The sequence below is a fragment of the Eubalaena glacialis genome, chromosome 16 (assembly GCF_028564815.1).
Source record: "Eubalaena glacialis isolate mEubGla1 chromosome 16, mEubGla1.1.hap2.+ XY, whole genome shotgun sequence".
Taxonomy (NCBI): domain Eukaryota; kingdom Metazoa; phylum Chordata; class Mammalia; order Artiodactyla; family Balaenidae; genus Eubalaena; species Eubalaena glacialis.
In genome coordinates this window covers 78,603,658-78,616,650 of record NC_083731.1, presented here as the reverse complement: position 1 = coordinate 78,616,650, position 12,993 = coordinate 78,603,658, and the positions used below count along the sequence as shown (strand labels likewise).

At 42.3% G+C, this 12,993-nt stretch overlaps 1 protein-coding gene across 4 annotated transcripts in view; it reads right to left on the bottom strand.

The window, feature by feature from the left end:
• The window catches only part of DCLK1 (doublecortin like kinase 1), a 335,395-nt gene that overhangs the window by 43,605 nt on the left and 278,797 nt on the right, over positions 1-12,993 (bottom strand). For all 4 annotated transcript variants that reach the window (XM_061171238.1, XM_061171239.1, XM_061171240.1 and 1 more), the window contains exons 9-11: positions 9,226-9,283; positions 8,606-8,725; positions 5,051-5,197 (exon numbers count right to left, since the gene is read on the bottom strand). In XM_061171238.1, the coding sequence (XP_061027221.1) occupies positions 5,051-5,197; positions 8,606-8,725; positions 9,226-9,283 (325 nt within the window). The remainder of the gene's footprint in view (positions 1-5,050; positions 5,198-8,605; positions 8,726-9,225; positions 9,284-12,993) is intronic.

Sequence of the window (12,993 nt, the reverse complement as noted above, 5' to 3'; positions counted from 1 at the left end):
ACCTGAATAAAAGCCACTGACTTTTCAAACAGGTGTAATTGTTAGAAAGTTTTTCCTTATGTCAACCTCAAATCTGTCATTAATGTCTTCTCTTTAGTTTGAGTTTAGTGCTCACATACACAGCACAAAAACGTTCTCCCGTCTTACATCTGGCAGCCTTCGATGAGGGCCAATCTGTTCCACTCTCACCGTCCCTTCTCTGGGCTGAACCCAGACCCCTGACGTGATGTGTTCGGGTCCCTCCCACCTGGTGTCACGTGGTATAAGCAGGGCAGGGACTCTCTTGATGGCGACACTCTTTCAGTGAAAGGAGTCTAAGGGCACGTTGGTATTTTTGGCAGTCGTGTTACACTAAGACTCACAGTGAACTTATGGTCAGTGAATAGCCTTTAAACTGGGCCAAATTTTCCCATCACTGTTTTTCTGCAATGGTCCTTAAAACAACTATACCAAAACCAACTTAGTCTATAGAGATTTATGTTTCTCTCTTGTTAAATTTCATCTTACTGATCTGGGGCCTTTATGGAGCCAAAGATAGTTTTGGATCTCAAGTCTGGCATTTGATATATAGAATACATCTTCATCTCGGCTCACTGGCAATGCTGATTAGGGCGGGGCTAGTGACAGACTCCTGTGAGATCCACAGCTCCCTCCTTAGGGTGATCCCCAACCGGTTCATCAACACTCTTGGTGGCTCAAGTTCATCATGCAGTGGACTGACTACAAATCTACTCAACTGTGTTTTTGTTTACAACCTCTAGCACTCCATCTGTGGCACTGGCCTTATCTACCAGTGTAGTTAGTGATCCTATCACAAAATGGGTTTATTTGGGGATTAAGGGTCATGGGATTAAGACAGAAGGAAATCCATGATCTGGTGAGCTCAGTGTTGGCTTGAAGTGGAAACTAAGAAGAGCTGGAGCCAACCTATGGTCATCACTTGGGGGAAAATAAGATAATTTATTACTAGATTCAACCCATTTCATGAAAATGAGGGTCATTAGCTGCACATGCCATTTTGATGGGCAGCGAGGAACAGGCACGAACACCTCGACAGAGAGTTGCTAAAAGAAAATTTCTGACCAAGAGAAGCAGTAACCCTGAGAGACTGCTTTTTCCCAGACAGTATTAAGGAGTTTGGAAGCAAAAAGTTTTTTGAACAGAAATTTTTATATCTCAAGAAAATTACTGTGTTTATTTCTGGAATCTAATAAAAACTAGTGATGTAAGTTATTTTTTGCCATAAAGACTTTAATTTTCCTAAGAAGTAGGCATCTGCATATACATTTTAAAAAAGACCCTCCCAGCTCCCTGCAAAAAACAGGCTGCTACTGATGATTTTTGCTGCCGAGGGTACAAGCTTGCCATCTAGTGGTGACTCATGTAAACTGAAAGCAGTTGATCTCAGACCATTTATGGGTTTGTTTGTTTTTTTTAAAGCAAAAGGTTCCCTTTTGTCATAAACTATCATGGCACTCTCACCCACACACACACACACAAAATGGTTCCATGCATAAGTGCAGCTGGGGAAGCACTGTAATCTCTCCCCCCACTCAGAGAGTTTTAGTCTGTGGCCAACATAAGTCCTCAACGTAATAGATGAATTGAGAAATGACTAGGGCTTGTCCCAGTGGGTCTGTCCTCTATTATGTGAAGCATCACCATTCACTCACTCCCTTATCTAATCCACCCTCTCATTCACCTGTCACTCATCCATACGATCACTAAGCACCAGGCCTGACGATTAAAGCAGAAAGAATCACGTAAAATCACTGGCATGATTAACTTATTAAAAAAAAAGAAAACCCTAGTAACAATGCAATAATACAATTATAAGAGCTATCCCTATTGGGTCAGTTCCCAGTTTTTGCCTAAAATGTAGCTGGAAACATCACTGGAAGTCAAACTTTCTCATTAAAATGCTTTGACTTGATCAAATACTTAGACTTGAATAAATCATCCATATGATTAATATAGATCCTTAAGGCCAAGCTACGATATTTGTATATTGTTCTATAAGAATTAAAAATAAAAAATTCTAAAAGTTCTGCATATGCAATGATGCTATATAAAATGAAATCTATAGCTGAAATGTCTACATTTATAAATAACTCTTTGCTATTTATAACAAACATTAAACACTTAATTAGCAAAAATTTATCAGCAGTCTAACAATTTAGGGGTTTTTTGAGGTCTCTTGATAAAACAGTAATGCAAAGTGTGCAGTGAGGCCTTTTTTATTTTTTCAGTTTCCCGGTAGTTAGAAAATGGATTGAAACTCTCTGCATTAAATTTATTATAGCATTTTCCCCAAAATAGTCTCTAGCTCTACATTCTGCCACGAGATGGCAAATCCATGCCTGGGAAGATAGTAACATTTTAAAAGCAATGTCAAAAAAGATGAAAAATGATTGTTACAACATAATATTGTACTGTTAAACAGTTTTATTTTTAGGGGTAATTTAATTTTTATTACAAATAAAAGGGGAATAAAAAAGAAGGGAACTAATAGTCCCATGGTATCTCTTTATCTTTATACAGTTCCCTTAAAGGAGGCTCAAAGAAGTTAAGTATCTTGTTCAAGGTCAGAAGACTAGACAGTGGAAGAGTGAAGCCCTTGGTTTTGAACTTTTGCCCATCTGACTATAAATCCTGAGTATGTGATTTTGTGCTTCCCATGACAATTCTCTCTTATTTCCACATAAAGGTCAACAGAATATGACGTTAATAGAAGTCTCAAGTGCAATTAGTGATGTCATTCTAATTTTGTTAAAATTATTCTATTCTTCTACCTATTTTATCCTATAGTAGATTTATCCCTGCAAACCTCACCAATCCTTACCACTCTCCTATAGAAAGAAATTACTATACTGGAGAAGCAGAATTACTTTAGTTTTTCATATATATTTTTTAAACCTGCATTATGAATGACTGCAATGGTGTGTGTGTTTGTGTTTGTCTATATATATGTGTACACATATATATATGTGCATATATACATTTTTCACATTCTTAAATTAGAAAAGGAAGGGAAAAGGGAGAACTTTTTTTCTTTTTGGGTAATTTAAAGTAGAATATGTTCAAATGAGCACAGTACTTAGAAAGTATCCTGCAAATTGTCATTTTAGTAAAAGCACACTGCTATGTAACCATTTATGGCATTTATAGAAACAGTGCTCTGGTGAAAAGCAGGTTGAACAACGGGTACACAAAACTGAACTGCAAAAGCGGAAAGGAAAATGAAACTTTAATTTTCAATCACTGAATTTTCAGAGCTTAGAGAAGTTTTTAAACAAAGGCTCAGTTGTAAGTCCGTTCCCATGAGACAATCCTACGTAAGTCAGGACACAGGGAAGAATGAGTGCAGACAAGGCACTATGCAGAAGAGAATGTTTAGGCTACTGTGGAGATGTGGAATTTGAGGGGCAATTAAGTCAGAACTCCATCATTTGACCTCAACCGCCTTCATTAGCCAGTAGCTACAAGATTACTAACTTAATTGCAATTAACTAATTGCTTGTGTATTTATTTCTTGAATGCCTGTTTTTCCTACCTGAATGCCCCTCCGTGAAGGCATATGTCTCTCTGTTCCCTGGCACAGTCCATGGCACAGAGCAAGCACATAGTAGACCTCTCTCCCTAATTCACGGCTTTATGTAGTCTAGTGGTTAAATGTTTGGGCTTTGGAATAGGACATAGGTTGTGACCTTGGCCCTTCCTCTTAAGAGCTGTGATTACCTTGAGTGGATCTTTCAACTTCTAGGCACCCCGTTTCCTCACCTGTGAAATGGGACAGTAATAGACCTTACCCCATATGGCTGTTGTGAGGATGAAATGAAATACCGAGTGTAAAGTCTTTAGCATGGGGTGAGCACAGAGGTGGTTCTGCAGGACAGCAGATCTTAACAGCCTTTATTGGTAGTGGGAGTTGGGTTGCTCATCTGCTGTTAAACTTGAGTGTTCATTCAGATCACGTGGGGAGCTGGCTGCAATGCAGATCTGCACCCTGTCACCAGTCACCAGATTCTGATTTGGTGGGGCTGCAGGGAAGCTCAGAAATTGACATTTTTAACAGGCATCTGGGAGTAATTCTGATGCAGGGGGTCTTTGGACCACCGTTGGAGAAACACCGCTTTAGAAAGAGAATCCTCATTTCCCAGATTTCTGAAGAGATGGACAAACTAACAGTCATATAATACATGACTCTTGGGGTTGGATAATGAAAGTAAAAGAAGAACTAGCATCTCGGGTGGGGGGTGAGAAACTGAATATATTTCATTAAAATTCCACCCTGAATAGCCAACAAAATTTATGATACTCCCACATTCACTAGTTATAGCTCCCCAATGCCCAGCCCCTGTCTCCTGAATTCTTTCAATACTGTCCCCTTAACAATGGGATTAGGAGAGCATCCTCCTTTGCTTGCGTGGAGAACTCTCAATGTTTCCCCAGAGATACGATGTTCATGAAAAGCAAACCAAACAGGCCTAAAGGGAGGACAAAATGTCTCTGATCTTTAAATCCGTCTTCATCATGGTTATTTTTATGCTGAGGGGCTGGTGTCTTGAAAACTCACAATGATTTATTCTCTTAGCTCTTAGATCAGATTATTAGGATGTAAATTGGGAGACTAAGACAAAGTCTAAAAAGGCTTCCGTTTTTTTTTTTTGTTTTTTTTTTTTTTCCCCAAGTAGAAGCTTTCTAACACAAAAGTGCTGTTGATAAATAATGTAAGTGTAAATGCTCCTCATGACTGTCCTGGCCTGGCCCATGGTCTCAACCACAGCCCTAGACTTCTTGAGCTCTATTCCTGTCCCCCTGCCTCGGGTTTTTATTTGCTAATAAATTAAGTGCTCCTAACGGTACACTAACCCTGACAGATCAACTTAACAGACTAGTTTCCAGCTAGTTACTGAAGGCCAGCTGGAAACCAGCATTTATGGTCATTTTTTTTTTTTAAGAAAATGGAAAAGAAAAAAAGAGAGAAATGTTCATATTCACTCATGAATGCTTGGAACTCAAGACGTCCTGGAGTTGGAATCCCTCTTACCAGCAGATTCTCTGGCTTGATGTCACGGTGGACAATGTTGGCGCTGTGCAGGTATTTGATGGCGCTGGCCAGGTTGTACAGCATCCCACTGGCGTCTCGCTCTGTGTACTTGTTAGTGGAAGTGATGGCATCGAAGAGGTCTCCTCCCTGAGAGAGGACAGCAGGAGGAGAAGCACATTAACAGCTGGTCCGATGGGGCTGCCTGGAGAGGCGCCTGACATGCTATAAAGGGAGTGAAGGATGCGTTCAGGGTCTCTGGGTTCCGAGGGCTTTTCCTGCCACCTCTCTCTCAAAGGCCCGGAGACCTTATAGTGATGTCTCTCCCCACGGTGAGAGCCAGTGATATTTCCTCCAGAGCTCAAAGGAAAGAGAGAGGATTCTCTGCCTTTAAACTCCCAGCCAGGGAGGGGAAGCAGAGCCAGGTCTCCAGGGCAGAGGCCTTGTGACACCTGGGAATCCTGGTGGCATGTGCTACCTGCCTCACGCCAACTGCCAGCAGAAGGTCAAACTCATAATCCCAAATCTCCCAAAATGAGAAACAGGTAACACTGCAAACTGCACCCTTAACAAAATGTTCTGCTGCCTTGTGAAATTAACACACCACACACACACACACACACACACACACACACACAGTACTCTTCGTTCTCTAGATTTAGGTCTCTTGGAGTGGGCGTAGTTTTCTTTTTCAATAATGTGCTTCTTTGTAAGAACAGAGAAAAGGACCAGAAACTGTCACTCCAAAGATGAAAGAGAAAGAGAGGGAGGAGGGTGGAGAAATTTCAAAGAAAGTTTTCTAGTACCATTATTCATCTGAACTTTTGTTTCCATTGTTCCTGGCTAATTTATCGTTATTTGGTGAAACAAAGATTTTAGGCTCCAATTTTAGATCCATTTATTTGAAACGCTTTCAGCGAAGTTGGGTCTGATTTACTGACAATGTGTGCATCCTTCTTGAACACGAGGTCCCAAAGAGCCGAGCCCAGTGGCTGGCTGTGTTCATCTGTTACCTGACGGGCTAAGAGATTTAATTTTTCTTTTTAAATAGCAAACGCAAAATAGAGCACTTGTAGGCTGACAATTTTCAAATCCTGACCTGGCCCTGGTGACTCTGCATAACCTCTGCTCAGGGGAGGGGAGTGTCTCCCACTGACCCTTCAGCCGCAGCAGTTCCCAAGCTAAGCACATACATTTTTTCCAAATGGACACTTTCCCTCTCAACATTCTGTCTCTCGCAAAGGCAAGGCTGCTATGTGCGGGTTTGCAGTTGTTTCCATGCCACCTCGGGAGGTGGCGTTTTCACTGTGGTTCGCGTCAACAGCACTCCGGACCCTGTGTAGGGCCGTATGGGGTGACCCTGCCAAGCCTCCACCATCGTCCTGGTTATCTAGCCTCCAGGCAGCCTGTAATCTCATGTCTTCTTCACCCTCCGCAAATCAGTCAGCAGATCTACCAGTCCTCCCTTTAAGGCCTGCCTCTGACACAGCCTTCCGGGCCATCCCCCGGCTCTTTCCCCAAGGCACTGTGTGCACGGCCTGTCACCTTCCCACTCCACGTTTCCTTCTCTTGTCATGAAATCAGCGTTCCTTTCCCACAGCTCTCCCCGCCCAGCCCCCAACCTTCGTTCCAACTTGCTTAACCTCATCTCCTGCCTCTACCTAGACCACTTACGTTTATGCTCCAGGTAGGGTATGTCTTCCCTGGTCACCCAAACAGGTCAAACTCCCTCCTCACTCCACACCCGTCCTCAGTAGAGCCGCTTCCCGGAGTGTCCCCTCTACTCCCTTTGTCTTTCTCACTCCCGATGATCCCTCAGGAACGGGCCCCAGGGCCACCCCGTCCACAGGCCTCCCTTCCTCTGAACACACAAGCAGTGTGCACGTGTTTACGTCTGCAGCCAGAAGTCTAAAGTCCCGTTCCTGGTAATTATGGAATTTCACTCTTAAGAACTGTCACTTCACTGTTTTCTGGAGCACAGGCCTCATTTATCCTACAGCTTCAGGCCCTCCTGGGCATCCTGCTGGCCTCTCAGGGTTTGACAAGCACAGGCCAAGCGAATTCCTCAGGGGGGATGTCGTGGGAGACTTTCAGGTCAAGCCTGGGGTTGGCCTTCACTTCTCAGCATGCTTTCAGACCTGGCCTCACGGTGGTTCTCGGTCAGACTAAATGTAAGGGTACGATATAGTGGCTCAACTGAGGCGTCCCAGTGCTGGACTATGCAGACACACTCCGGCCTTGTTAGGCTATCCTGGTCACCCAGAGAGAATTCACAAAGGCTGTTAAGGGACAATGTTGGTAATTACCAAACTATATTTGGTCATAAAGTGCCAACATGAAAATCTTCTGGATAAATGAAATTGGCCTTTCTTTGTTGGAATAAACAGTTAGCATTTTTATCTCCCTTATTCTCAAATGTGACAGTAACCTGTGTTACTACAAACAAAAAAGCCCTCACCCTCAGAGAAACAAATCTTAACTTGAAGTAGAAAAAGAACAGGCTTCATCTATAAACATAAATAACCACTAAGTTAAAAGGCCAACAGATGTAAAGCAAAGAAAGTCTGAATAATGAAAGTTTACAGGCCCTAGAACGAACATTCTTCTATATAGTAACAGATTAGTTGATTAAATGCTTGCCTGGTCTTAAATCTTTACAAAAGGAAACCCCACATTCCAGGGTGCTGATTCCCACCACCAGCTCAGGTGAGCGATTCTAAACAGGGTTCCTGGAGCCCTAGCTGCTCACTGGCACACCGCTGACGGAGAAAATGATGTGACTAATTTATATCACTTTACAACTAAAGTAGAAATTACTTATGCCTTCAGTTAGAGTAACATAATAGAAAAGGCTTGAGAAAACTACGACTTCATGAAAATGAAACATTCAATTTTTAAGAACTTCTAATTAAGAAAATTTCAAGTATGGAAGTAGAGGGAACAAGGGGGTTACCTTTCACCTAGACTCAACCATCGTCAACATTTGGCCATTCCCATATTCTATGATTGAGTAGAATAAAAACTTAATTTTATGTGACAGGATGAGATTGTAACCTTCAGCGAAAGGTGGTAGACTATTCACGTTATTATTAAGATGGTGATACTTTTCTATTATGGTGTCTGAAAGTTTAAAGCTTGTTCTTATAATAATGATACTTCTGGATGTAGTTCCTGGAAAAGTGAACAACTTCTACTACAACCATAACAACAACTGTACTGGCATCTAATACTTTCTGTGTCACAGAAGCTGGTGAAAGACATCCCTCTTACCCTCACAATAACATTCCTAGCCATTTTTATTCCTAGCGATTATTATTCTCATTTTACATAGGAGAGAACCGAGGTACAGAGAGGTATGCCTAAGATCAGGGAGCTATTTAGGTCAAGGCTGGGACTTGAACTTTTGAGTATAATTCTAGTGCTAATACTCTTAACCATTATGCCAATGCACAGAAATAAGAGACTGGATGTTGGTGGGAGGAAATAAAGGAGAGAGCTCTATTATACAGAAGAGTGGGGTGCCTGGTACAGGTTTATCTCTTTTTCCAAAATACACACCTTTACTAATTCCATGACAAGATACAGCTCCGTTGGTACATCCATCTCTTCGATCAGAAGAACAATATTGGGATGCTTCACTCTTCTTAAAATAGACACCTCGTTCTGGATCATGTGCTCCTGTTCAGGGCAAAAGTTACCTTAATCAAGATACACATCAAAATACATGAGGAGCTCACTCGAATGAACTATACTATTTGAAGATCAAGGGAGATGTATTTTGGGTAAAATATAAGGAGTCTATCTTAAATTCTGATATTCACATAGCCTAGAATTGCCAAGAGATGTTGAAGGTCCTTAGAAGATGCTTGTAATTTCAGAACCTACCATGTTAAGTATAACTGCATATAGAAGGATGAAATGAAACTTAGGTCACAAAAGTAATAGATGAAGTAAGCAAACAGGCAAACACAGAGAAGGAACAGAAATAACATCCAATCATTCCAACTAACTTTTATTCCAGGAATATTTATAAAGTTATATCCTAATACGTATATAACATTCTGTTCCACCGAAACACAACTCCTAAGCGTAAATTTACGTTTATTCGGGAGCTCATCTTTGTGTTTCTTTCTGCCTCCAAAACACTGTATTTTCATAAGAATAAACCTTATACATACTTTGCCTCGACACTTGCTTTTCTTGATAATCTTCAGAGCATACTCCCTAGCAGTCGACCTGCAAAGAGAAAGTTTTTTTAAAAAATAAAATAAAAACAACTTAATTTCAGATCTGTTGGATCATCCTGTTAAGGATTCATTTCTTACCGCATTGATCTTGCATTGTGGTGTAACTATTTTGTAAAAAATTCTCTTTTCCTTTTTTAAAAGAAATAAGTGAACTTTAAGGGGCTGACCAAGTGGAAGGACAACGAACGTGCCAGCATAGAAACATTCACAAGCTGCTAACATTGTCATACTTGTAATAAAACTACTGCTATTGCCATTCCCATGCATAACTCCCCCTGCAAGGTGGCTGTGCTCTGCCCCTCCCTCTGAAGCGGTGAGGTCAGGATATGGAGCAGATGTGAGTTTCTGCCCGTCTTCTTCCCAGTCTGTCTTGAAGTTCTCTCTCCACGAAGTGAAGTGTAGCTGTGACAGTTTTCTGAATGGCTCTCACGGCCACCCTGACAACTCTCAAGAAGCAGTTCACACTCTTTAGACTTGGGTTGTCTGCACCCCTGTGTGTTCCGCTGGAGAACTAGCGGATGAGGTGCTCAAGGAGTATAGAAAGGGATACAGCCATTAACTGAGCATCCCGTGACCTCTTGGGCCTTTCATCGCTGTCTCATTTGATAGAAGTGAAATGGAGGTGACAATGAAAATAAACTCGCTTTGCCAAAGCCTCACGGCAGCACTAAGATCACAGCTTCGAGCTCTTGGGGTCTCTGCTTCGCATGCAGCCCAGCCAACATTGCCCCTCCTCCATGGTGGGTGTGGGAAGGAGGGCTCAGTCACACTGCAGCTTTAGACAGCTTCCTCATTTGTGTTTCCATTTCCAAGACACCATAGTGCCAACCACGACAGGTCTACCGTCAAAGGACACAACGCATACTTAATAATCATCAGAAACCACTACTTCACAAGCACTGCCATTTCATATCTGGTGGGGAAACCAAGAGAGTCTAGCTTTTCACCTACAGATAAAGGCCAATTTTAGGGGTCCAAATGAATACAATGGGAGTGAAGGTGATCAAGAACAAAATTTTAAAATAGGGTTTTAAAATTTTCAGTATGGAGAATTTCCTAGTTGTACATTATGGCAAGAGCAAGAGAGTGAGAGCCTCGAAACAAATCATGAGGCCAGATATTAACAGTGTGTTTCAAGGGCATCTTAGAAACCATTCAGGTCATTTACTTCTAAAAATACTTCTTCCACTATACCTCCAGGACCTTCAGGGTACTAGCCTGCAGGGGAAAACAATAAACATTGACCAAGTTGTTATAATTGTATCTGATGAATGAAACTAGATTGAAACAATCATTGTGAAGCTGATTTTCTCCACTAGAGAGCGCTGTGGTTCGGATGCGAAGAGGTAAACCCCTCTGCCTCAGGGTGGCTCCCCCGTCCGGGGGGCGGGGTACCCAGAGGAACCCGAATGGCCTCAGCCTCGTGAAGAAATGGACTGAGAGCCCCAAGTATGCCTCTGTTGATTCTTCAGGCCCCCGTGTGGGCAGAGAACATGATGGAGGAAGGCTGAGTCAGGGCTTGGGGTGCTAGATAACCCCACATAAACGCCAGACCTTCAGCAAGGCTGTGTGTGTATGTGCTATGGGATGGGGGTGGAGAAAAAGCACTTCAGTTAGGGGGCCAACAAAATACTTCCCATTAGAAATTTAAAATGTACGCGCAAACAGATAAATGAGAACGTGAAATTACTCATCTACGAGGGGAATCCTTGCAGCACAGAAGGAGCACAGGGTCCCTTTCAGTAACTCTTCTTAAGAGGCTTCTGAAGAGTTTATTTGCAAATTTGAAAATATTTAATCAAGAGGAAAACTAAAAGCTGAAGTGTTTCTGGATTCTGCTTTTCATGAATCACTAAAAATTATGACAAAGCAAATCTAAGACTGGAATACGTGAGCCATTTCCTATCTAGTTTAAGATGCTTCATTTGATGGCAGGGAATCTGGACTCTTGGTCTGACAGCTTTGATAAAAGCCAGCAGTCCCAGGCAGGGACAGAGAGCTAGAATGGAGCCGACACTTGGATTCAGTGCCTCCACAAAGGGGATGGATGGGATGGTGCTGGTCAGAAGATAGAAGAATTTCTTGGCTTTGTCCTCCCCATGGTTACCAATTGATCCTCTGTTTCCCTAGAATGAGTAACACTTCAGCTTTGCTACACTCAAAGCAAAGAGCTGGTGTGGGACCCAGGAAGGCTGAAAATCCTCCTCTACAGCCAGATAGACAAGGAACAGAATTCCCAGGGAACAAGAGGGTGTATTGGCTTCCAGGACACCAAACAATCAGGTTAGATGCTAAGCCTACAGCTGAAGGGAAAATGCAAGCAAACCTGGGCTGCAGTGGCCCTAGAGCTTACTAGGAAAAAGGACCTTGTGGGTTGACTACCCAAAACCTTACAAAATAGGATTAAACACTCAATTAGATTTACCCATATTTTATATCAGACAGTGAACCCTGTGGAGGACCACCAAAATTAATACTGAAAGGTTTCTTTCTGGATTCCTTGAGGACAGAACTATAAAGTCACAATAAAATCCTTAATTACTAGAAGTGCATGTTTATAGGAAAGTAGCTGAATCTGGAAAATGAGACTAAAAACAGGTGCTAGGACTAAATGTACACCATAAGAATAAAAACTTCATTGCTTGCCTTAAGTTGGTAAATGAAAACATTTGGCAAGAAATAAAACCTCAAATAAAATATCTGCCTTCCTGCATACCCTAAACTCTGAGGACCACTGCCCCCAGGTAATCATTCAGCAAGCAGTAACGAGCTTGGTTCTTTGGTGGCTACAGAGGTGATGGAGACCAGGTCTTTGACCTCAAGGAGTCTACAGTTCCGTGTGTCAAGAAGGAGAGAAGACACCTGGATTGCTGTGGAACATCAGGCCATTTGCTTGTATGCTCCTGAAATTATATTCTTGACCTTTTATGAAGTTACAGAAACCTCAAATGCCACAGCCAAAGCGGCACCAGCAGAACAAGCTTTGTTTTCCTCCTTGTCTACAGGAACTCAATTTGTAAGGTCACTTTCCTATTAAGTTTGACCCAAGGCTAGAGCTCGAACTACTAGGGAGAAATGTCTGAATTTTACAAACTTGAACTAAATCTACTTTTTCAGGTTTGTACTAAAAATGGTTTGGAGAAAGCCGTCTTGTTTAACTTAATGATTCTCAGCCCTGGGGCAGTCTTCTTCTCAGCCTTTCCCTCGGCCCTGGAGGGCAGCAGAATGTTTACGAAAAGGGTGCTCTGGACCAACATGCTTTTGGTGGTTTGCTCTGTTTTGAAGATTTTTATAAAGACCATGTGGAAGAGGAAGTGTGGCTTCCCAGGCATTCCTCTGACATAGCATTTACTGAATTTCAAGGCAATCCTTTGCTCACGCGGCAGGTTCTCAAGCAAAGGGGCCGTGTCTTGACTCTCTTTGTAGCCCTGGAAATGGCCCAGCATAGGCCTGAACTAGCAGGGGCTCCAAACATGTCGGTGGAGTTGTGAAAACTCCAGAGGCTGGTGGCAGTTAGGACAGTGACAGAAAGACCCCTTCCCCCAGGAAAGAGGGGTTGGTAAACAGCACCCTTTGTTTACCAAGTAATCATAATAAAGCTAAATCTCAGCCTCCTCTGTAAAGCAGAAAACGGAGGCATCCCAGAGTGTCTTGTCACACATCTTCAGAGTAGAGTTTTATTTTGAATTTGAACTTGGG